A 24,908-nucleotide genomic window follows, 5' to 3' on the forward strand; every position below is an offset into this window, starting at 1 on the left:
ATTTTTTTTTGTGAATTCTTCTTTATTTTTATTTTTTTTATTTTTTCCATATTTAGTCCAAATACTTACTACTATCCACCACTTTCTTAAAACTCGTGTCGTCCACAAAGTGGAAACGATATCGTGGACAGATTGAGTAATTGATTTGGTATGTGCTGCCCTACAGTGCACGGGGGTCGGGTCGCCCCAAATCCGACCTGAATTCAAACTCATTACTCTGTTATATAAAAGTGACAATTGTGAATAAAAGTTACACCTATTATGAACAAAAGTGATATGGTATTTCAAATAAAAATAATAATCCTTATGTTTAAAAGTAATTGTTCTTATGATTAAAAGTGACTGCAAAAATGATAGTTATTCTTAATAAAACTGACAATCTAAACATAAAAAATAAATTAATCAAATCGGGGTAGGATTTGGGAGCCGACGCGCGTACAAAACGGCACCCTTTTTTTTATGACTAATGAGTAAGGTCATTTTAGTTAAAGAAAATTTTGATATAATTGTCATTGAAAAAATAGATTATAATTTAATACAACATTCTAAAAATAAGAAATTAATTCAGTGAGATGTCTTAATAAAGAATAGACTAATTTCATGAGGTGCAAACTTGATAAATAGTTTATTATTATAAAATCAAATACAAATTAAGTTAAATAGAACTCCCTGAAAATAAAAATATAGATCGAATTAAATAGAAATAAATATTAAATTAAATATGTGTAAATTGATGTGACTAATACAAATGAAGTATGTACTATATTAGAGGACGTGAAACTTATTATGGACCATCAAAATGATTGGATCCAATGATATATTTCGTGGGTCGCCCCGTTTCTCGACGGGCCTACCCGAAAACAATCATTTAAACCCGTTTCTAAACCACTCGATATTCAAGTGGCTTTCCGGGTACGGATCTATATAACCACATGTTTCATTTTCTATTGAGTGGGCACTTGTGATAGTGAGTGAGTTGTTTTTAAAAAATAAATGCGAATAATTTAATATAAATGGTATTTCATAATGTGTGATTCGAAGATGATATATAGGTCAACATATTAAAATAATAATTTTATTTTACTCTGGAATTGCGAGCGACGGAATTTTAACCATAAACCTCATGGCTTACCGAGTAAAATATACACCGCTTGAATGCATTAATTATGTGATACTTAAAATTTTTCCTACATAATGATATTTAGAATTTAAGGGTTATTTATTACTCTCTTCATCCCATTTCACTTGGCCTAATTTTATTTTTGGTCGTCTCATTCGACTTGATATGATTTTTTTAATAATAAATTTTCTATAGCAAACATATTTTACATTATAATTTTACTCTTGTATTAGCCGTGCCAAAATGAACTACACCAAACAAGATGGGACGAAGGAAGTATAATAAACTACTACATTTTTGGTATTGTAGGGAATTTGCACGTTAATTATATATACTTTCAAAAACATACTAATTCGACCATTAAAAAAGTAATCCATTCGTGGGCACATATTTTGATAAAATGAGTGGATTGTCAAGTAGTGGAAAAAGGGTTATATCATTGTACGATATAAGTTTTTGAGATTAAACTAAGGGTGTTTTTTTTTTTTGTAAATAAGAGGTATTTGTAAGGATAAAAGATAATAAAAAGATGTGAAAGTATTTTCTAAAAATAAAATTATTATACTTTTGGTGAACACAAAAAATGTCAAAAGATATTACACTTTTCGTGGACAGAGGGAGTACATAATTTATCATTTTCGTCCGTTAACAAAAAATGTATCACATTCTATTTTACCCATTTATTACTAACTTGCCATTAAAAATGGAACCTTTTAACACTTTAACATTGCAATTAATATTGTAATAAAAATGAGATTTTGTTGTGTGCGTGTGTTGGTCAAGCGGTAAGGGGTTAATGCCTAAGACCAAAGACCAAAGCTTTTAAATTTCTTTATTTTAATACTGTTAATTTATATATAAAAACGATATTTTGTCTGTTCTTATGTGTTGGTCTAGCGGTAGAGTGGTCAATGTCTAATGAAAAAAAAAAAAAATTGGATTCAAGTTCACTAAGGCGTGATCTTTGAATATACTTATTTTTAAAAAATAAAATAAGTTTTTTATTCTACTCACTACACACTTAATTAATTTATTACTAAAATTTATGCCATTTCGAACTGGCTACTATTTCACTGAAAAGAGGGAGTATGAAACATAATTTCTTAATTTGTATGAGACGGTAAACCCTTATTTTTTCAATTTTTTTTTTTTTGATAAATTAACAGTATCAAATAAAAAAATTTAAAGACCACGCTACATGAAACTCGAACCCAAGACATTTGATCTTAATCATATTAATCTCTTATCGCTTGACACACACAACTATTTTTCAACATTTTTACCTTTCCTTGTGCTAATTTTTGCACCAAACAAAAAAAAACGCACACACACACACACAAGTATTCGGGTCACTGCGTCGGTATAGATTAAGATATTAGTATATCGAAAGACGTCAAATATTGGAAGACGTTAACATTGACATGTGCAAGAAAATACATAGAATAATAGTGGTTTGAAAATGGCTTGTGTTGTTGTCATAATATTGATATTTCGATAATATTAGACTTTCTAACGTGGGCGAGGGTGCGTGACAGAGACAAATAAATAAATACTATAAATAATATGAAGTGATAGGTCAGGTATTAAAGAAGGTTGAAGTGCGAAAAAAACAAATACTAAAAAAATTGTTGAGAATATTTTACTTGTCAAAATTTGTAAAACACTCCTATATTGATATTGTGAACTAAATTCGTGCTTCCTCCGTCCATGAAAAGTTGGTCACAAATTTTAAGAAAATTGATGGTAATTTTTATGTAGTGAAAAAATGGTCTCACCAAAATTTAAAATGGATAATTGAGATTGAATTAAAGATGGTTAGTGGAACAGAGGAAGTATCATTTTCTTATTCTTGTCAAGTGTTTTTACTATTGAACTTTCGTTTGGAAGATTTTAATCAGATTTGGGTTCAATGATTTTCTTAAGAATGTTTTTTATGCGGACATTCGCATGATACAGACCACTCACATATTTTAATAGGACATTAGTATAAAATTAAATTTCTATTTAATTGTGTACGTGTGTTGGCCTAGCGGTAAGGTGTTAATGCCTAAGGCTAAATGTCTTGAGTTCGAGTCCTAAAGAATATAAATTCTCTTATTTATACGTTCTATACGTTCATACAGTGCGGACCCCTCAGGAATAATCAAAATTATTGTTCTATAGTCTTTAACCGACTAAGCTATGTCGGAGCATGAACTCAATTTTCAATTTAAAGAGGTGTAAGGCATCGTATGGTTGTGAAAGCAAAAACAAATAAATGAAGTAATTGTGATGATTGATTGGCTCCCATCTTATGTACGGAAACTACATCACGTACTCGAGGCTTTATTATTATTATTATTATTATTATTATTATTATTATTATTATTATTATTATTATTATTATTATTATTATTATTATTAACAGTAGTAGTAGTTGGAAGCTTTATTATTGATTCAAATGCAATTGATTGATTTTTTTTTCCATCAATCAAGGAGTGGGCCTAAATGAAAAGCTCATTCATCTACCGGCCCATTATCGTAGTTAGAACCGGGTCACCCATAATTGAGGGTGGCCACCTAAAATTTAATCTGATTTTTTTTGGATTTTAGAATTAAGTTGAATTAAGTTTTAAGCATATTTTGAATTTTCAAATCAGATCGAATTGGTATATTTAAAATTAAAAAAAAAACTAAACTTTACATCTCACTAACCGAACTGCTTTATATTGTCTAAAATCTCTAGTAGTAATAGCTATTTTTATCGATTAAATAAAGTAGCTCATCTCAAATTCTCAATATAGTTCATAAACTATTTATTACACTTTCACATTTTAAGTTAGACGAATACTTTTTTTTCCTTATTTATATTTTTTCCATTAAATTTTAATGTGATGATTTCAACGAGGCTCGAACCTGAGTCTACCGTCTTGTTTTGACTTTCGATGAGCTTTTTGGTTTTCTTTCTCTTTTTATTCCGCCTTATTCCGCCTTTTCCTTTTTGAATCCAGTCCATCAAATTTTTTATTTAGTGATTGGGCCTACGGAAATTACTTTAAGCCCATTTAATATTATCGGCCCAAACAAGAAAACCTCTCATCCTCTCCAAGACTCCAACCACTCTGTATTCGCGGCGCGAAAAAACTTCCCCCTCCCTGCCCGCCGCATCCTCTCGCCGCCCTCACGTCGCCGTCGTCGCGTCGAGCCACTGCCGGAAAACAGTTAAAAGGTATGATTTCTACTATCGCAGACCATAAATTGATGATTTCAGCTGAATTTTTAAAAATTCTACGTAAACGGATTTTGAAATATTTTATAATCCTAAAGTTTCCATTGATCAACTCTAAGTTTTGATGATTCATTTTTTTTTATGATTGCAGCGCTGCCAACAGAGAGCAAGCAAGAGATACGGAGCGGCAATGGCTGCAGCTTTGGAGCTCACAGCTGCAGATTTTTTACAAGTATGTTTAGTTAACTTCTTAATCTACAAAGTTGAGCAAATTTTACTTGTGCCTTTCGGGGTTATTTACAGACGTATTTTGTGTATGCAATTGCAGGGTGCCTATAGGCAAAAACTAGCTTTGCCTAAACATTCCTTTAGGCAGACGGACTGCTTGCTTTGGGGAACAAGGCTGCCGAGAAAACAGCCTTCTGTAAGAATTTCTCGTCGAGAAATTGCGTCGAGGCAATTGAAGGTGAAAGCGGTGGTCTCAAGGGATGTATGCAGTTCAGTAAGCGCGGAGGCCGATCAGCTTCAGAGGGCTTCTCAAGAGGTTGTGCACTTCTATCGCATTCCATTACTGCAAGATAACGAGACGGCTGAGCTACTGAAATTGGTTCAGACGAAAGTTTCAAGCCAAATCGTTGGATTGAAAACCGAACAGTGTTTCAACATCGGGGTGGATGGAATTCTCTCCGAGGATAAGGTTTCAGCGCTTAGATGGCTTTTGGGGGAAACCTACGAGCCCGATAACCTGGGGGCAGAGAGTTTTCTGGACGAAGAGATGAAATCGAGCTCGAATGCTGTTGTGGTAGAAGTCGGCCCTCGTTTGTCTTTCACCACAGCATGGTCTTCCAATGCAGTATCAATTTGCCGAGCTTGCAATTTGACTGAGATAAGCCGATTGGAGCGATCGAGGAGATACTTGTTGTGCCTTGCTCCTGGGAGTGCGTCGTTGGTGGAGAGTCAGATTAGTGAGTTTGCTGCATTGGTGCATGATAGAATGACTGAGTGTGTTTATAATCAGAAGCTGACGTCGTTTGAGAGGGCTGTCGTCCCTGAGGAAGTCCGTTATATACCCGTCATGGAGAAGGGGCGGAAGGCGTTGGAGGAGATAAATGAGGAAATGGGGTTGGCTTTTGATGAACAAGATTTGCAGTACTACACCAAGCTTTTCATGGAGGACATCAAAAGAAATCCGACAAATGTTGAGTTGTTCGATATTGCTCAGTCTAACAGTGAGCATAGCAGGCATTGGTTTTTTACTGGGAAGATCGTGATAGATGGGCAGCCGGTGAATAGGACTCTTATGCAGATTGTCAAGAGCACTTTGCAAGCGAACCCAAACAATTCAGTCATTGGCTTCAAGGACAACTCCAGTGCAATCAGAGGGTTTCCTGTGAATCAGCTGCGGCCAGTCCATCCAGGTTTGACATGCCCATTGGACATGAGTGCTCGTGACCTCGATATTTTGTTCACTGCTGAGACCCACAACTTCCCTTGTGCGGTTGCACCATATCCTGGTGCTGAGACAGGTGCTGGAGGCAGGATTAGAGACACACATGCTACTGGCAGGGGTTCTTTTGTTGTGGCATCTACAGCTGGTTACTGTGTTGGGAATCTACATGTTGAAGGGTCTTATGCTCCGTGGGAGGATTCATCATTCACGTATCCTTCACATTTGGCTTCTCCCCTTAAGATTCTCATAGAATCTAGCAATGGTGCATCTGACTATGGAAACAAGTTCGGCGAGCCATTGATTCAGGGCTACACCAGGACCTTTGGAATGAGGCTGCCAAATGGGGAGAGGCGAGAATGGTTGAAGCCGATAATGTTTAGTGCAGGCATCGGGCAGATTGATCATATCCACATAGTGAAGGGGGAGCCTGAAGTTGGGATGCTGGTTGTCAAGATTGGAGGGCCTGCATACCGTATTGGTCTGGGGGGTGGTGCTGCATCCAGCATGGTTAGTGGCCAAAATGATGCTGAGCTGGATTTCAATGCTGTGCAGCGCGGAGATGCAGAGATGGCACAGAAGCTATATCGAGTTGTTCGTGCTTGTATTGAAATGGGAGAGAAGAATCCTATCATTAGCATTCATGATCAAGGCGCTGGCGGGAATTGTAATGTTGTCAAAGAGATTATATATCCAGAGGGTGCTACTATTGACATCAGGGCTGTGGTAGTTGGTGATTACACAATGTCAGTTTTGGAGATATGGGGTGCAGAGTACCAAGAGCAAGATGCTATTTTGGTGAAGCCTGAAAGCCGTGAGTTCTTACAGTCTATATGTGAAAGAGAGAGAGTCTCAATGGCAGTTATCGGTACCATTAGTGGTGAAGGGCGGATCATTCTTGTGGATAGTTTAACTATGGAAAAATGCAATGCAAATGGAGTACCTCCTCCACCGCCTGCTGTGGATCTTGAGCTCGAGAAGGTGCTTGGAGATATGCCCCAGAAAACTTTTGAATTTCATCGAGTTGATAATGCTAGGAAGCCTCTTGATATTGCTACGGGAATATCTGTTATGGATTCTCTGAGACGGGTATTAAGGCTTCCTTCTATTGCTTCGAAGCGGTTCTTGACTACGAAAGTTGATCGGTGTGTCACAGGCCTTGTTGCACAGCAGCAAACTGTGGGACCGCTTCAGATTACACTTTCTGATGTTGCGGTGATTGCTCAAAGCTATACCGGCATTACAGGAGGTGCTTGCTCGATCGGGGAGCAGCCGATCAAAGGCCTTCTGAACCCAGGAGCTATGGCAAGGCTAGCTGTTGGAGAAGCTCTTACAAATCTTGTTTGGGCTAGGGTCACTTCTCTCTCTGATGTAAAGGCGAGTGGCAATTGGATGTATGCAGCTAAACTGGACGGGGAAGGGGCAGCCATGTATGATGCAGCCATAGCTCTATCAGAAGCCATGATCGAACTTGGCATTGCTATTGATGGTGGAAAGGATAGTCTTTCTATGGCAGCGCATTCATCTGGAGAAGTTGTCAAGGCTCCTGGAAATCTCGTTATCAGTACTTATGTCACTTGTCCCGACATAACCAAAACTGTGACACCCGATTTGAAGCTTGGCGATGATGGTCTTCTCCTCCACATTGATTTGGCGAAAGGAAAGCGGCGTCTTGGTGGATCTGCTCTTGCACAAGTATTTGGTCAAGTTGGGGATGAGTGCCCCGATCTCGATGATGTCTCTTACCTTAAAAGTGCTTTCAATGCGGTGCAAAGCCTGATCGAGGAAGGCTTGATTTCAGCTGGCCATGATATCAGTGATGGAGGATTGCTAGTAAGTGCTCTTGAGATGGCATTTGCTGGAAACTGCGGCATTAGCTTGAATCTGACTATTCCAGAGGCTCTTAGTGTTTCTCAAGCACTCTTTGCCGAGGAGCTTGGCCTTATCATTGAAGTCAGCAAAATAAATGCAGCTGTTGTGAGAGAGAAACTTTTGAGTGCTGGAGTGACTGCTGAAGTTATTGGTGAAGTTACTGTTTCTCCCATAGTTGAGCTGAACATTGATGGTGCAAATCACTTGACCGAAAAAACTTCGCAGCTCAGGGACTTGTGGGAAGAAACCAGCTTTGAGTTGGAAAAATTCCAAAGGCTGGCATCTTGTGTAGAACTCGAGAAAGAAGGCTTGAAAAGTCGTTGTGAGCCTTCGTGGCTTTTGTCCTTCACTCCATCGTATACAGATGAGAAATACATGAATTCTACTTCAAAACCGAAGGTTGCCATCATTCGTGAAGAAGGCAGCAACGGCGATAGGGAAATGGCAGCTGCCTTCTATGCCGCTGGTTTCGAGCCGTGGGATATTGCTATGTCTGACCTTCTTAATGGAGGTATCTCATTGCATGACTTCCGTGGTATTGCATTTGTTGGAGGATTCAGCTACGCCGATGTACTAGATTCGGCAAAAGGTTGGGCAGCTTCTATAAGATTCAATAAGCCTCTACTAGCTCAGTTTCAAGAATTCTACGAGCGGCCAGACACTTTCAGTTTAGGAGTTTGCAATGGGTGTCAGCTCATGGCTCTTTTAGGGTGGGTTCCAGGCCCCAAAGTTGGAGGTGTTCTTGGGGAAAACGGAGATCCATCGCAGCCGAGGTTCATACACAATGAATCCGGACGGTTTGAATGCCGTTTCACAAGTGTGAAAATCGAAGATTCTCCAGCTTTGATGTTGAAAGGAATGGAGGGTAGTACATTGGGTGTATGGGCTGCTCATGGGGAGGGAAGAGCTTATTTCCCAGATGATGATGTGCTTGGACGTGTACTGAAGTCAAGCTTGGTCCCCGTGAAATATTGTGACGACGGTGGGAAGCCAACCGAAGTGTATCCTTTCAACGTTAACGGCTCTCCTTTAGGCGTTGCAGCGATTTGCTCCCCGGATGGTAGGCATCTCGCGATGATGCCTCATCCGGAGCGTTGCTTCTTGATGTGGCAGTATCCTTGGTATCCCAAGAACTGGAACGTGGACAAGAAAGGCCCCAGCCCGTGGCTGCGTATGTTCCAGAATGCTCGGGAGTGGTGTTCTTGAGGTTACCTTCTTCTTATTCCTGTTCTTGTTCTTCCCTTCTATATCTTTTATGTTTCTAATCTGACAACTAACCAAGAAAGTTTGTGGTACAGTTTTGCATTGATTTGATGATGTGGTAATAAAGCTCGTGACTTGTTGGCTGAAGCCAAATTCTGACATTTAACATAAGGTATGCAGTTGGCCAAATTCTGACATAACACTTGGGTTGCATTTGATTTTATTGTAGCATCACAATTTTCAAGTTTCCTGTGCATATCATGTGTTGGTATTGCCTTTTCTTTCTCACAACCAACGCCTTCAATTTGTTTACAATTACACTAATTTTTTCATACATGGTGTCATGATTATGTGAAATTCGAATTTTATCACTAATTAATCTCGAATTGAGTATTAAATATGATTGAATTTGCTTGCCTCCAGTCAATTTATTAATAAGTTCATACGTATATTTTATGAGGTTACTTAATTATTTGAAAAATATATGTATTTTCAAAAAAATTGAGTGTCTCAAAGTCTGTTGTTTTTGGTGATAGTTTAATAATTTTCAACAATTTTGAGTCTCAAAAGTCTGTTTAGATGTTTTATCCCTAATGTTGAAGGTGGTTGGTCGATTCAAAATTTATTGGGTATTTCTCAAATTTATTCATTCTTGCTGTAATCAGTAGTTTCCTGCTATTTTCTCATGTTATACCATAGATGCAACTTTAATCTTTTATCTTGACTTACATGTAGATGCAATGTGTTTGTCTGCTGCTGCATTTCTTATTCGCCATGGCTGCAAATAGCAATATTCTTGTAGCTCTTGCAGCAGCTTCTGTGGGAGGAAATTGGTGAGGTGATGTATCTCATTTTTCTTTATTTGGAAATTGTGGGAGGAAAAAACAGAAGACCAATTGTTTATAAAAAAAAATTCTTTCAAAGAGGCAAAGTGTTTTTTTCTTTAATCTTCAGCAATTAGACTGATATAATATGTGTGGGCTTCACTTTAAATTTCAATTTCCAGTTTTTACCAACTCCAACTTTTCTTTTTCGTGCATACTTTTTTTGGGGGGACGGAGGGAGTATAATTTTCGGCCGTCATTTAATATTTTTGCATCTATTTTATTCAAAAAAAATAAAATAAAATGCAACTATTAGTAATTATAAGAACTGTCTTTATAATATCATTAAAATTTGTGTAAGAAGTCTGGCGAGTTATTGTTCAAAATATGTACATACAAATCCATGGATTAATGGTATATTGCTGATTTCAAATAGTATGATTAATAATATTTGAATTCAAGTATTGATTTATCATAAAGCTTTTGACCCTTTAGAAGATCTAATTATACAACTCTCACTCTTATAGTAATATCTGATACTACTAATTAATTATTAATCACTTCCATTTGAAATAGAAAATTTTATTTTTTGCATTGATAATATAACCGAGTGACATTTTGAATTATGTAACTATTTGTGACAGATTAAATGAGAAGAGACTTTCAAAATAGAACTTGGGTTTTGTAAATAACCCTGGGACAAGAATGTCTAAATCATGAACATTCCAGAAAAAAAAAATTGAAATTCAAAATATACATTAAAAAAATAAGTTTCTGATAGTCGTTTTCAATTGCAACTTCTGAAGATGCAAGTCATAAAATATTATTTCTAAATTAGTTTTTTAAAATTTAAAACTAGAAAAGAGGTGAAAGTTCTAGTAATCAAGAAAAAAACAAGCCTAGTAAGGACACTATTCAAAACAAAAAAAAAACAAAGTGATATAGTTTTCACAATTCTCAACCATAAAAATAAAATGGAACAGATCTCAAATAATATTATGCAATTTCTCTATTTTAATTGATATTGCAAGTTCTCTATCAATATAATGCATATTTAATTAACAATTTTAATAGTATAAAAACTAAGAAGCATTATCGTATAAAGGCAAACCAAACATGAAAGTTAATAAAATTCCTCAATCTTTTATTTTTATCGAAATTAATTTGATCTAGAACACATTATGTAGTATGCTAAAATATCTATATATTTCTTTCAAACTAAAAGATGGAAATTCTCCATAATTCCTTTGGGTTTTTTTAGAGAAGCATAATTCCTTTGTTAGTAACTTAGTAGTGCTCGAATATTAATAAGTGTCCCATTTATCTTTTTCTTTATTTCCAAACAAGTTTCCATCTCAGGAATAGAGTAAATTATTCATACTCTTCCCATATATCTATGTTTAATACTTTTTTAATATATAAATAAAATAACAAATAAAGTTATAAATGTGAATTTGATTGCTTCCTTGGTATGCATTTTTTGATGGTAGAGAACACTTATTTATAAACAGATGAAGTATTAAATATATGAAAAATAAGTACGTATTGGATTCTATTTGGAGCAGGACCTGGATCCGATCATGGTTTTCACCGACTTCTTATTGGTCGTGCATGTGGTTGACTGGTTGGAGGTCCGATTAAGGGTATGGATTCTTTGTGGATGAACTATGTGCTACGTTTATTCATGTCAAAGAACATACTATGTTTGATTTTTGCCATATTCGTCGGGAGGTCAATTGGACTGTCCATTGTTTGGTGAATTTTGTCGTTTGATCTTATGATCTATTTATCAAATTTTTCGTCCTAACTAGCTCACAAATATCGTTCATCGTGATTTAATGAATTAGTTCCCTTTCTCTCCAAAAAAAAAAAAACCATTTATTATTTGACTAAACTACCTTTATTTTCACCCTTTAACATGTAATACAAAATGTTAATTTAATGACACAATCAAATAATTACTTGAATATAGAACATAAGTTCTTAATATATCATTATAACGTCTAAAGAATTTTTCCATGACATTATAAATACCAATAGAACATAATACTATCTAACATATTTTGTAATAGGAAAATTCAGAGAATAATAAAATCATTCTCGAACTGTCGAACTTGTTAATAAATTTCCCCTTATAATTCAAACCCATAAAATAAGCAAAAATGACAAACAAAATACAAGTGGTGAGGAGTAAAGCTAAAATTCCAACCTCAAGAACCCTCTGAATTACTAGTTTCAACCTCAAAAAATTTAAATTTTGTAAATAAAAAAAAAACAACCTTTAATTTGAAAACCAATACTGATTTGCCACGTGGCACATGTGCAATCTCGATTGTGTGGACATAGGCATTTGAACACCCCTCTATCATCTCAATATCCAAATTTGTGTGCACTCTTCAAACTCCAATATTTCTACTATATATATAACTCCAATAATCTCCCCACCCTCACACTTAGCTACCACCAAAAATTATCAGATATCCAATAAAATCACACTCACTTCGAGCTCTAATCGGCGATCAATGGCGGCCGCCGTCTCCACCGTCGGTGCTGTCAACCGCGCACCGGTACGGTTTAGAATAATTTAATAATTAATTGTGTAGTTTATAATAATTCGGGTTATGATTTGTTAAATTTTTTGTATTTTCTTGATGCTATAAAACAATTTGTCCCATTTTTTACGATGAGATCAACTTTTTTATGCAAAAGGGATTTGAGTTTTAACACCACCAGTAAGAAAATGAATTGCTGAAAATAATTATATATAAAAAAAAGTTACAGTTTTGACACTCTTTCTACTCTTAAAAAAAATTGGCAGTTTGTTGTTTTGGGAAAAACCAAAAACATAAAGTGCCTTTATGTCGTGTTTCAGTCTCGTATTTTATTAATTTCACCTGCTACTGATGATGCAGGTGAAGTTGAATGGCGGCAGTGCAGCCCCAAGCACGGCCTTCTTCGGGGGCGCCCTGAAGAAGGCGAACCCCTCACACGCCCCGAAGGCTTCGTCGAGGAAGCTGAGGGTGGTGGCTCAGGATGTCGATGAGAAGAAACAGACCTCCGGAGACAGGTGGAAGGGCCTCGTCGAGGACGTCTCCGACGACCAACAGGACATCACTAGAGGGAAGGGACTCGTCGACTCGCTCTTCCAGGCGCCCACCGGAATGGGCACACACGACGCTGTCCTCAGCTCATACGAGTACATCAGCCAGGGCCTCCGCGAGTAAGTAGTATTCCCTCCGTCCTATTAAAATAGTCCACTTATTTTTTTTTTCACATAAATTAAAAAAATATATATATTTTTGATGATGGTTGTTACTTATTGTGTAGGTACAACTTGGACAACAAGTTGGATGGATTCTACATTGCCCCAGCTTTCATGGACAAGCTTGTTGTTCACATCACCAAGAATTTCATGACATTGCCTAACATCAAGGTGATATCTTCATTTCTTTCTTAATTTGGCAAATTTATTTCCCATATTTTGAATTAGTAGTTGTGTTTCATGATCCCATCAAGAGAGAATCTCATGTGGTTTTTGGATACAGATCCCTCTTATTTTGGGTATTTGGGGAGGCAAAGGACAAGGCAAATCATTCCAATGCGAGCTCGTTTTTCGCAAGATGGGCATCAAGTGAGTATCGCAACCACCAACAATTTTACGTAAGACTGTCTGACAGGGACGGATCTAAGAATTTAATTAGGATCGGGCGAGATTTCATCGGATGTTTTTAATGAATTTTTAATAAAGAAAACAGACCGGACGACCGCCAATATTTCATCAAAATATATACATATATATAGGTAATAAAAAAAATTGACCGGGCGACCGCCGAGGCTGCCCGGCCTCTAGATCTGTCTCTGCTGTCTGACGTGTCAAAATATATGGATAATTCAATCCATATTCAATAATATATTTATAATTTGAAACAATAATATGTTGATTGAACCCATATTTAAGGGTGTTTGTTTGTTAGTAACATATTTTGACCCGTTAGACGATAAGATACAAGACTATCTCAAATAATTAAACCCCGTGGTGGATACATGGGGCGAAAGGGGGAGCACTAGCCCCCCCAAACCAATTTTTTTTTTTATAAAAAAAATCACCTTATATTTCATATTTTTTTGAATTTTTTATTTAACTTTCCCAAACTAATTTTCTGCGTCCGCCCCTGTATACGTCCAACAGCCCTATCATGATGAGCGCGGGAGAGTTGGAGAGCGGGAACGCCGGAGAGCCGGCGAAGCTGATCCGGCAGCGGTACCGGGAGGCGGCCGACATAATCAAGAAGGGGAAGATGTGCTGCCTGTTCATCAACGACCTGGACGCCGGGGCGGGGCGGATGGGCGGCACCACCCAATACACGGTGAACAACCAGATGGTGAACGCGACGCTGATGAACATCGCCGACAACCCCACCAACGTGCAGCTGCCGGGAATGTACAACAAGCAGGAGAACCCCCGCGTCCCCATCATCGTCACCGGCAACGACTTCTCCACCCTCTATGCTCCGCTCATCCGCGACGGGCGCATGGAGAAGTTCTACTGGGCCCCCACCCGCGAGGACCGTATCGGCGTTTGCAAGGGCATCTTCCGCACCGATGGCGTCCCCGAGGAGGCCGTCGTCAAGCTCGTCGACACCTTCCCCGGCCAGTCCATCGGTTAGTTTCTCATCTTTAATTACCTACTTACTCTGCCTCTGAATACAGAGACAGAGTAAATTAGGATTTTAAAAATGGACGAACGATACGATAATTTTAAATATAAAAAGTGGGGGAAAATACAAAATAGCGGACTGATAAACTAGTCATTTTAAAATAGTAGTAAATATAAAAAATAGATACTAATATAGAAAAGTTAAGAAAAAAAAGTTAGCTGCTTTTGCTATTTTACTACTTAATTAATTCAAGATTAAAAAAATGTTTAGTTGCTAATTACTCTTTAAATGGAAATATGTATATGGTTGTGAATTAATTATCCTATTTATGAGGTAATTTACAACTAAATATATATTTGATCGTGAATTTGGTCTTAAACTCATCAATTAATGTGGCCAAACAATATTTTTAAGCCAAAAAGTGTGTTCTTTTTTTTTTCTCTCAATCTCTGACTTTCTTTTCACTACTATATGAAAATAAAATACAATCTAAATATAATAATTTTTTTAATAAAAATTTGATTCATTGATCGATGAGACTTGAACACGTGACTCTGATACCACGCCGAATGACTTTGCGTGCCGCGCAGATTTCTTTGGGGCACTGAGGGCGAGAGTGTACGACGACGAAGTGAGGAAGTGGGTGACCACAATCGGGATAGAGAATGTCGGGGGCAAGCTGGTGAACTCGAGGGACGGGCCGCCGACATTCGAGCAGCCGAAGATGACGTTGGAGAAGCTTCTAGAATACGGGTTCATGCTGGTGCAGGAGCAGGAGAATGTCAAGAGGGTGCAATTGGCTGAGACATACTTGAAAGATGCTGCTTTGGGAGAGGCCAACAAAGATACCATTGACCGAGGGATTTTCTACGGTTAGTCGCGAAAATCTCGTGTCAGACTGTCTAACGGCAGTCATAATTGCATATACATTTAGACAGTCTGACATAAATTTTCAACATTTTTTTCTTTTTTGGTGCAGGCAAGGCGGCTCAGCAGGTCAATGTTCCGGTGCCGGAAGGGTGCACGGACCCGAACGCGAAGAACTTCGATCCAACGGCGAGGAGCGATGATGGGAGCTGCACGTACAAACTCTAAGAAGTTTTTGTGACTCTTTTTTGGATTATGGATTGTATAACATAAAGTTGAACGATGAGAGGTTGTATAAGTATATGAAGTTGTGTTGAATGTGTTTAATGTCAATGAAACAAATTACTTGTTACTAGCTAGTGCTACATTTATAAGCTTTTCATGGATAAGTGTAATATGATACCATTTTAAAAATATATAGTTTTACATATTTTGTATATATATATTCTTATTTCTTTTAATTTTAGAGGTATTTTAATAACTAAATAAATAACTATATGTTTATAAGAATCCCTTTTAATTACTCCGCCCGTCCACCAATTCAAGGCCTACTTGCCTTTTTGGACGTTCACAAAAACAAGGCCTACTTATTTTTGATAAGTTTTTATTCATTATTTAATCAAAAAAATCAAAGATTCTTTACAAAAAAGTGGGACCATTTCTCCACTCAACTAATAAAAATACATTTTTTCTTAAAACCCGTGTTTTTTCCCCTAGGCCTTTAATTGGTGGACCGAGGGAGTATCTAGATTTCTTCAAAGTTGGTGTTCTAGACGATAGGGCCTATATCTTTTGGTCAGACTAGTGGAGTTATAGGTGGATTCTTGAATAAAAGATTTTTCTTATTTTCTTAGATTGAATTTATCGGAGCTTTAGCTATTTTATTAATTTTATCTTGACTTTTAAAATTTAGTATTAGTTTTATTTTGAATATTTAATTTGTATCAATTCTATCATCGGAGTTTCATTGAACTACGATGCACACATTATTTTTTTAAATGATCAATAATGGTTCTCCATTTTTCCCTGTGAGGCTGTGATAACTCGAATTCTCAACCTATTTATTACAGGATCGGAGAAGCGTCTTATGAATTGATCTGTATTTCGTGATCTTTTGGACAAAATAACAAATCATCCTCCAAACCACCATTCAATAGTCGGAAGGATGCTTTAATGGAATATATTCATTTTGAACAAGTTAAGATAGGATTGATAAGATTAGTAGAGATTATAATATTGTTCGATCATTAATCCTTTCTTGATTTATGTTCTCAATTGTACTCCCTCCGTCCACAAAGTATGTGACAATACATAGTAGTAGCATATTTGATAAAATAAATAAGTTAAGTATCAAGGCTTATAAAAAAATAAGTTTTGTAGCACATTTGACATAAAGTACACAAGTACAAGTCAATAAAGTGAATGATAGTGACGTATTAGTTATTTTTTATTTAAAAATAAGAAAGTAAAACCAAAATCTGATTCTCTCTCTATTCACGTTAAAATGAGGCGTTATTTTATGTGAGAAATTTTGATTCCCATAGGCTGATATCTTGTGTATGATTTATGGGTGCACATGAATTTATGGCGTGATTTTATGTGGGAATTAAAACCATATCACACGGTTGTTAGGTGCATTTATACCAACTCAAAGTCATACACACTTGTTAAGGAAACAACCTTAAATTTACGAACTTAATTGGTCCGTACACGGTTGCTGGTAGGTAGTTAATGAAGAATACCAACCAAATGTTCATTCATCACTCATTTGAACAAGAAAGAAGAAGAAAATCCTCTCGAAACACATACACGGTTGCTCCGAATTAAATAAAAAATCATCTAAAGGCTTGTATTACATAAGGTATGTGAAATACATATTTTTTTTAAAATTTCGTCTGTACACGGTTTGTGTTCTTGAGTACACGGTTTGAGTTTTAGTGATTTTTTGTTGTTTATTTCAATAATTATGTTATATATATATGACTTATTACATGTTTTGGACTAAAAAACGGCATCAAAAAACACTCTATACGCAAATTACCTTATTTTTGAACCCTTAGTGTTCTTCTGTACACGGTTAGGGTTTCCGTGTACACGGTTATACACGGTGGTCTATTTTGCTGTACACGGTTGGGTTGAATATGATTTTGATGTTATTTTTAGCATGTTTGTATATTCAGTTGATGTATTGGGGTACACGGTTTCCTGTTTGTGTATTTAAATATTGTATTTTTGTCGTTTTGAAGCAAATGTCGTTTCAAGCAATCGTTATACGGCACAGTGGTCAGTGGAAATTAACCGAGTATGAAGGAGACGATGAGGTTGTCGTGTACATGTCTAAGGAAGACCTTTGTCATGCGAAGTTGATGCAAGAGGTGCACGATCGATTAAACGAGGATGGTCGATCCACTTATATGCTTTTCTACACATCGACCACGGACGAAGGGCGAAAAATAAAAGTGGCTTTGAAGGCTGATTCGGATTTGAACCGGCTGATTTCCGAGCATAAGAAATATCCCGTTGTTTACGTGATCGAGAAGGGCAAACAATCTGCGGCTCCGGTTCCTCAGACTCAAGAGCAGGTATATTATGAGGGACAGCGGTCTACTGTGTTTCCTATCGAGACGGACGTTGGAAGAAGTATCCCGACACACGATGATAGTAGGGACGATTCATCGTCGCAGGAGGAGGAAGACGAGTCCAAGTCTTCGAATGAGGAAGAAGAGGCGATACGACGCAGAGAGATATTGGATTCAGTGTCGACTGAACAGGAAGCGTGGAGACAGACAGGGCCTCAGAATTTCACATCGGATGATCAGCCCGATGTCGAGCCTCGTGTTGGAGTTCAGCAGCTTGAGGCACGTGACTGGGGGATTCCAGTCCTCGATTTTGACGATGCGCCGGCATTAGGTTGGGAGGATTCAAACGTATTGGAGAGCGGGATATTATCAGTGGGGGCTCTATTCCGGTCGAAGGATGATTTGGCGATCGCTGTTGGCCTGTACCATATGGAGAATCACGTGGAGTACGCCGTGGATCGTTCCAGTACGACCCATTTGTGGTTTGTTTGCAAGCATGGCAACGATTGTCCGTTCATGCTGCGAGCCGTTCAGAGTGCATCGATCTGGAGAGTGATCAAGGTGGTGATGGATCATACCTGCCACACGGATTTGAATTGCACTGCCCCGAGACAGATTCCGGCGAGGGTTGTTGGAAGATATTTTGCACGGAAATTGGTAGGCGAGGGGGTCGTTTTGAAGCCGAAGGAGATGATGTCAGAGATGCAGCGCTTATTCGGTTTTAAGAAAGATGATAAAGTGGTTGTGAGTGAAATATAAGGGTAGTTGACTAAAGTGATAAAGATGTTGTGTGGTGGGCCCACTAGTAATAAAGTGTAATAAAGTAGAATATAAAAATGAAATAAGTTGTTGTATGGTGGGTCCATTAGTGGCAATTGATGGTAAATAAATGAAAGAAAAAAGGGTGTAGTGGTACAAAAAGCAGAGTAGGACATTACTTTGTGAATAAGGAAAAATGGATAAGTAGGATAATATTTCATGGACGAATGGAGTATAAAGTAATTTTTCAAGTGTTGAGTAAAAACTATCCACACATTTGATAGTACATATGTAAAAATACTCATTTTTACAAGAACATGTTAAAACTACACCATATTAAGTAAAGGGACAAAACCACCATTGAACTTTCGAACAAAATTTGCCAAGTTCAAGGGCTTCTTGTCCCTTCGATTGAAATTAGGTAATTTTAACATATTTTTATAGATGTAGATATTTTTACTGTCAAATGTGAATATTTTTTAATTTTCGCTCATTTCTTAAAATCCTCTACTTAGATGTCGTAGCTTGTACATTTATTCAAAGTAATATTTTTAGATAGGGTTATTAGCGCTTAAATAAATCAATTTTGGGGTAATCTGATTTTGTATATGAACTTTAATATTGTAGAAATTTTGTCACAAATTCATTTTTTACTCAAATTAAAGTTGATGTGGCAAGTCAAAATATTGATGTGTATTAATAGAACGTTTTAAAAAATGACATCATATTGGGCATCTCTAAAAGATATCGTATAAGACATCTCTAAATATGTAAATCACAAGATTTTTATAGAGTTTGAATACCTAGAAATTGAATTTGTGATAACATTAAAGTTCATGTATTTTTTTACACTTTTAAAAGTTTATGTGCAAAACTACATCACCACCAAATTTAGTATATTTAGGCGATAATAACCCTTTTAGATATTGAAAATTGTGATGTTTTAAAATATTAGATGGTTAAAGAAAGAGCTAGTAGGAAAGGATTTATAATTTTTCATGTATAAAAAATTTACAATATACTCCCTCCGTCCCATGTGCTTAGGCTTGTTTTCCTTTTTTGAATGTCCCATTTATATAGGTTTGTTTCCATAAAAATTAATACTCCCTCCGTCCCTGAAATAAGTTCATCTTTTTCCTTTTTGGGACGTTCCCCAAATAAGTTCCTCTTTCTTTCTTTCCATTTTTGGACAACTATCCCACCACTAATAATACTTTATTTATTCTTACTTTTCACTTTTTTACCACTCCCAATACTAATTATAACACTTTTTCACCTTTTCACCACTCCCAATACTAATTATAAGTATTTTTCTCCACTATCAATACACTTTACCATTTTTTCTTAAAACTCGTGCCATCTCCAAAGATGAACTTATTTTGGGGACGGAGGGAGTATTTTTTTACTCATTTATTATTATATCACTATTTAATTATTTAATTTACTCCCACTTTAATACATCATTAAATAATAAATATATATGGGCATACTAGAAAATTTACTTATATATTTTCATTTCCAATGATTTTTCTTAATCTTTGTGAAAATCTCAATCAGCCTATCCATATGGGACGGAGGGAGTATATATATAGGGAGCGCTTCAATAAGACCCCCTATTTTTAGTGAGACCTGAGATACGATCTCGTGCATTTATTTTATCAATCATATGGTTGATATTGTATCTAGAGGGAGAATTTTTTTTCTCAGGGTTTGAATCCTGGAGGGAGCGAAATATTTTAAATTTCGTTATTCATCAGTATATACTGCCTTGTGGCCCTTGTTCATCAGTATATACATCTTATTCATTATACTCAGTGTCTCACGAAAAATAGGGAATCTCACTTGAGCGTGCCTATATATATATATATATATATATATATATATATATATAGTGGAAACCTAATCAAATACTTCGAATAATATATACAAAGCTAGTTACTTTTTATTTTTGCCAAGCTAAATACAATGAAACAAAAGAGATCGAGAATTCTTGGCTTCATATATAAGCATTCAACTGCATTAATAAACTACATAAAATTTTTCTTACTGTAAAATTGAATTCGAGGGTTTTTTAGGACAGTAACTTAGATTGATTTGGAAATTAGGACAATAACTTTCGGACTTGTAAAAATAGGACACTAATTTTTTTTAGAGTAAAATAGGACACTAATTAATAAGTATTGCATCCGCAGGACATTTTTCGGCCAATTATCAGCTGAGAAATGTCCTATTTTTACGACGCTTATTAATTAGTGTCCTCTAAAAAAAAATTAATGTCCTATTTTTATAAGTTCGAAAGTTTTTATCCTAATTTTCAAATCAATATAAGTTATTGTCCTAAAAAATCTCTGCCTCTCTGTAAAATTCATAAATGCTAGTACACAACATACCAAAGAGTACTTAGCCCTCATTAAGAATTTATGTCAACAAGTATTGTACAATTAAATAGTATATTCTTCTCGATCATATCGACCGGTTATAGTAGAGTATTACTTTTGCAATTTGCTATATTATTCTGCAAACCAAACTCAAAAAGCCTCAATGCTTGTGCAAAAACATTCACTTAGTATTTAAGAAGATGCACCATAAAATTATCATCACCAAATTACAAAATCTTTTCATCTTTTCTATTGGTACAAGATCATTTGAGTCTAACCAAAACTTGTGACATACATTAATAATAAAATTAAAATATTAAACCAAAAAACAACAAGATTAATTAGTAGGGGGGAGGAGGGCATGCTTGAGGAGCCCAAACAACATCATTGTACAAAGGCACATTCTGTTTGGTTTGATCCGACGCCCCGTCATGATTCTGCGGCAGCGGCGGCGGCATTCCTTCGCCGCCGCCATCCTCGTCCTCGACGGGCAGCCGCTCGTACACCGCATTGGAAAACAAGACGGCGATCACCGTCACCGGCACCGACGCCATGAGCGCCCCGACCACCACGCCGCCGAGCACCTGCCCCTGCCCGCCGTCCAGGAACACCGTCAGCCGGGTGGCGCCCGGCGGCGCCGGCTCCGGCAGGAACGTCCCCGACAGCGACAGTATCTCGAACCTCCCCGGCAAGCTGATCACGCCGTCCGGCGCCGCCGGGTGCCGCAGCGTGACGTCCGCGACGGCCCCGCTGCCGCTCAAGACGGAGACGCCGCAGCGGCGCCGGCGCACGAACCCGGCGAGGCACTCGTAGACGTCCCCGCCCGTGGCGATCTCCAAGACGTGGCTGCGGAGGGCGTTGGGGCTCTCCTTGGTGATCACCACGGGCGGCTTCGGCCGGTTCCTCGATCCCGGGGGCCGCCCCCGGGGGCGGCGCTGGCGCCCCGAGCTCGACGACGGCTCCCCCGCCTCCGGGTCGAGGTTGCGGCGATCCTCGTCGGTTTCCTGGTGGTCTTCCTCGTCGCCGGTGGGGTTGTGATCGCCGGCATTCTCATCTCCGGCGGAGTTTATGAGATGGAGAGACGATTGCTGCATCGGAGCCATATCTGTCCACCATCTACTGCCCATTTCTTTTCCCTAAATTTTTTTTTTCTTACCTTCCAAGAAAAAAATAAAATATAATAAAACCACTATCAACATTCAACACCTCTCTTTCCCCCCCCCCCCCCCCCCTCTCTCTCTCTCTCTCTCTCCAAATTTGTTGAACTAACAACCAAATAATTCTTGAACTAACAACCCCTCTCAAAAAAAAAATCTTGAGCTAACAACCAAAATAAGGGCTTCAATTTTTTATTCATATTTATCAGAAAAAGAAACCCTTTTTTGTCTTAGTTCTACACTGTGGTCTGAACTCTGAGATCTAAATAAGATTAATTAACAAAAAAACCCCAAATGCCAAATCATTCGCTTCAAAATTCAAAGCTTATCAACTTATTTCATTAAATTTGGGCAGAAACTAAACCTTATCTATACCTTTTGTCTTCAAACCAAAAATGGTAGAAAAACAACAACGAGCAGAAGAAATAAAGATCTAAGATCAAAGGAGCCCCAAATAAATGAACCCTTTTTCAGTTAAACACACACAAAAAAACCCTAATGTTTGACCTCAAAATACGAACTCTTTAATCGACGAAAGAATGTAAGAAAAAAAGTACCTCTTGAAGTAGATTGAGTTTGTACGAAGCTAGGGTTTGAGTCAGATCCTTTGCAGGGAGGTTTGTACGGTGGGCACTGTACAAAATGGGTTCAATTTTTTTCTGAGTTGTGTCAAATTTGAGAGGTTTTTCTGATTTTCTCCCACTCTCTGGTTCTGTATATTTTATTGTTTTCTTGGAAGGCGAGGAATGGATATGGAAGGTCAAAGTGGATGTTCAAACACAAGCAATAAACAAAGCATATTAAATAGGGAAAATTAGTTCCACAATGTTTTGTAGGATTCTCTGCAGAACGTACTTTTATACCTAGGTTAAATTATTAAATAAAGGGTTATTATTAAAAAAAATAGCTCGAACTTTGACCTTGCCAGCGAACGAGGTCTTGCTCTAGTGACAAAGCTGAGGCACCCAAAGACTCTCGTTTGTGAGAGGTTTTGGGTTCAATCCCGCTTGGCGGCAATGTTTTGGTCTCACACGTAGGCGTTCTCGCCTACGTGCGGTGATGTTTTTCCACCGTGGAGTGGTGTTGAGGTCCCGTCTGCGTGCGAGTTTCATAATTGATTGTATTCAGATACCTCTTGTAACTTCAAAAACAAAATTTGACCTTACCATGATATTAAACTTGAGACAATTTTTAATAATAACTTTTAAATAAATTAGATTAATATAACTCTCCTCCTCCCTTAAATGAGTACGCATTCAAGAATAATACTCCCCCCGTCCACAATTTAAAGCCCCACTTTGGTGTGGGCACGAAGACTATGAAAGTTGAAAAAGGTGATGTAGAAAAATATAAGGATAGTTGACTAAAGTGATAAAGGTGTTTTGAGTGGGTCCACAAGTGATAAAAAGTGTAGTAAATATAGAATATAAAAATAATAAATGTGTTTTAAGGTGGGTCCATTAGTGACAAATGTTAGTAAATATAGGAAAAGAAGAAGAGTAAAAAAGTACAAAAAACATAGAGTAAATATCACTTTAAACCTCAAACTATTTTCGCACTATCAATTATATCCTGAACTATCGAAAATAATTTTTTAAACCTTGAACTATCCATTTTGTATCAATTGTACCATTCGTTCATTTTTTTTAGCTTCAAAAATTTGATGTAACTCACCACCTAATACCGCGATGTATTTGGAATTATTCTTTTTTTGACATACATTATATAAAACGACGTGATTATATGCCTTACTAATTAAAAATTCAAATAATGAAAAGTGGATAAAAAGTACGGTTAATACAAAATTGATAGTTTAAGGTTTAAAAAATTATTTTCAATAGTTCAAGATATAATTGATAGTGCGAAAATAGTTTGGAGTGATATTTACCCAAAAACATAACAGGGCTTTAATTTATGGATAAAAAATTAAGAGCAAGTATGGCTTTAAATTGTGGACGGAGGGAGTACGAGTTTTAATGAATTGATTGAGTACATGTGAGTGAAATAAAGGTTCGCCTTTTGTTGTGAGTTAATTATGTGTGGTACATATTCTCACATTCTCTCTCTCTCTCTCTCTCTCTCTCTATATATATATATATATATATATACATATATATAGGGTGTGGTTCTAGAGAGAACTACATTATTTGTGAGAATGAGAGAACCATCAAATCTAATGCATCCACTGTAAAAATTAATGCATTTGCTGTTAAAATTAATGCACTAAAAAATTTTAAAAAAAATGCTCCCTTCAGGATTCGAACCCAGGATCTGCATTCATCCAACAAGATAATGCATCCACCGTAGATCTTGATGATCGAATGACTGAAAATGGTTCTCCAGTCTTCTTTTATTTATGGTTCTTTCCTGAACCTCTCCCCATATATATATATATATATATATATATATATATATATATATATATATATATAAATGTATCACACACACGCTTTAAATAATTAATTAATTGTAAATTATATTGTCATAGAAAATAGCTACACTTTACGTGTCACAAAAATAATTACTCATTTATAGATCATAACACAATTAGAAACACAAAACAAAAATATTCAATATAATTACTTATGTTCCAAATGGATCTTTAGAAATTAGTATATGCTAGAAATCAATTGGAGACCAAATTTTAGTATATACTAATACTCCCACTATCCACAAAAAAAAAATTATACTCCCTCCGTCCCACTTCAATTGGCACTTTTACTTTGGGCACGGAGATTAAGAATAAAGGGTTGAGTGTGTAAAGTGGGTGGGGACCATTTGTTTAATGTGTGTAGAGAAGGTAGGGACCACATGCTATTTTTGGAAAGTGCCAATT

General features: G+C 36.8%; 3 protein-coding genes across 5 annotated transcripts; 2 read left to right on the forward strand and 1 right to left on the reverse strand.

The window, feature by feature from the left end:
- Positions 1-4,214: 4,214 nt before the first annotated feature.
- LOC131005861 (probable phosphoribosylformylglycinamidine synthase, chloroplastic/mitochondrial) lies at positions 4,215-9,872 on the forward strand. Of its 2 annotated transcripts, XR_009095365.1 has the most exons (5): positions 4,215-4,328; positions 4,480-4,560; positions 4,657-8,854; positions 8,946-9,022; positions 9,586-9,872. XR_009095365.1 is itself a non-coding variant. In XM_057932962.1 (4 exons), the coding sequence occupies exons 2-3, from the start codon at positions 4,519-4,521 to the stop codon at positions 8,851-8,853; spliced, it is 4,239 nt and encodes a 1,412-aa protein (XP_057788945.1). In that variant the 5' UTR covers positions 4,217-4,328; positions 4,480-4,518; the 3' UTR covers position 8,854; positions 8,946-9,566. The 2 variants fall into 2 exon arrangements, 1 of the variants encoding a protein (XP_057788945.1); XM_057932962.1 differs by lacking the exon at positions 9,586-9,872 and having other exon boundaries at positions 4,217-4,328; positions 8,946-9,566.
- Positions 9,873-12,051: 2,179 nt separating this feature from the next.
- Positions 12,052-15,638, forward strand: LOC131005916 (ribulose bisphosphate carboxylase/oxygenase activase 2, chloroplastic). Its single transcript, XM_057933037.1, has 7 exons — positions 12,052-12,241; positions 12,587-12,894; positions 13,002-13,107; positions 13,220-13,305; positions 13,864-14,336; positions 14,923-15,204; positions 15,312-15,638. The coding sequence occupies exons 1-7, from the start codon at positions 12,197-12,199 to the stop codon at positions 15,425-15,427; spliced, it is 1,416 nt and encodes a 471-aa protein (XP_057789020.1). The 5' UTR covers positions 12,052-12,196; the 3' UTR covers positions 15,428-15,638.
- Positions 15,639-21,141: 5,503 nt separating this feature from the next.
- Positions 21,142-22,891, reverse strand: LOC131005982 (AT-hook motif nuclear-localized protein 19-like). Of its 2 annotated transcripts, none has more exons than XM_057933124.1 (2): positions 22,630-22,891; positions 21,142-22,066 (listed from the first exon to the last, which is right to left on the reverse strand). In XM_057933124.1, exon 2 carries the CDS (start codon positions 22,040-22,042, stop codon positions 21,257-21,259), a length of 786 nt encoding a protein of 261 aa, XP_057789107.1. In that variant the 5' UTR covers positions 22,043-22,066; positions 22,630-22,891; the 3' UTR covers positions 21,142-21,256. The 2 variants fall into 2 exon arrangements, with proteins under 2 accessions (XP_057789107.1, XP_057789106.1); XM_057933123.1 differs by having other exon boundaries at positions 21,142-22,071; positions 22,630-22,890.
- Between the last annotated feature and the right edge of the window lie 2,017 nt (positions 22,892-24,908).

Source organism: Salvia miltiorrhiza, chromosome 1 (assembly GCF_028751815.1).
Source record: "Salvia miltiorrhiza cultivar Shanhuang (shh) chromosome 1, IMPLAD_Smil_shh, whole genome shotgun sequence".
Taxonomy (NCBI): domain Eukaryota; kingdom Viridiplantae; phylum Streptophyta; class Magnoliopsida; order Lamiales; family Lamiaceae; genus Salvia; species Salvia miltiorrhiza.

Excerpts from the sequence above, each read along its gene's own strand:
- LOC131005861 (XM_057932962.1), top strand. The coding sequence starts at position 4,519 with ATGGCTGCAGCTTTGGAGCTCACAGCTGCAGATTTTTTACAA. Across the intron at positions 4,561-4,656 it reads CAGCTGCAGATTTTTTACAA|GGTGCCTATAGGCAAAAACT; the intron begins GTATGTTTAGTT and ends ATGCAATTGCAG.
- LOC131005916 (XM_057933037.1), top strand. The coding sequence starts at position 12,197 with ATGGCGGCCGCCGTCTCCACCGTCGGTGCTGTCAACCGCGCACCG. Across the intron at positions 13,306-13,863 it reads TTTCGCAAGATGGGCATCAA|CCCTATCATGATGAGCGCGG; the intron begins GTGAGTATCGCA and ends TACGTCCAACAG. Across the intron at positions 15,205-15,311 it reads TGACCGAGGGATTTTCTACG|GCAAGGCGGCTCAGCAGGTC; the intron begins GTTAGTCGCGAA and ends TTTTTGGTGCAG.
- LOC131005982 (XM_057933124.1), bottom strand. The coding sequence starts at position 22,042 with ATGGGCAGTAGATGGTGGACAGATATGGCTCCGATGCAGCAATCGTCT.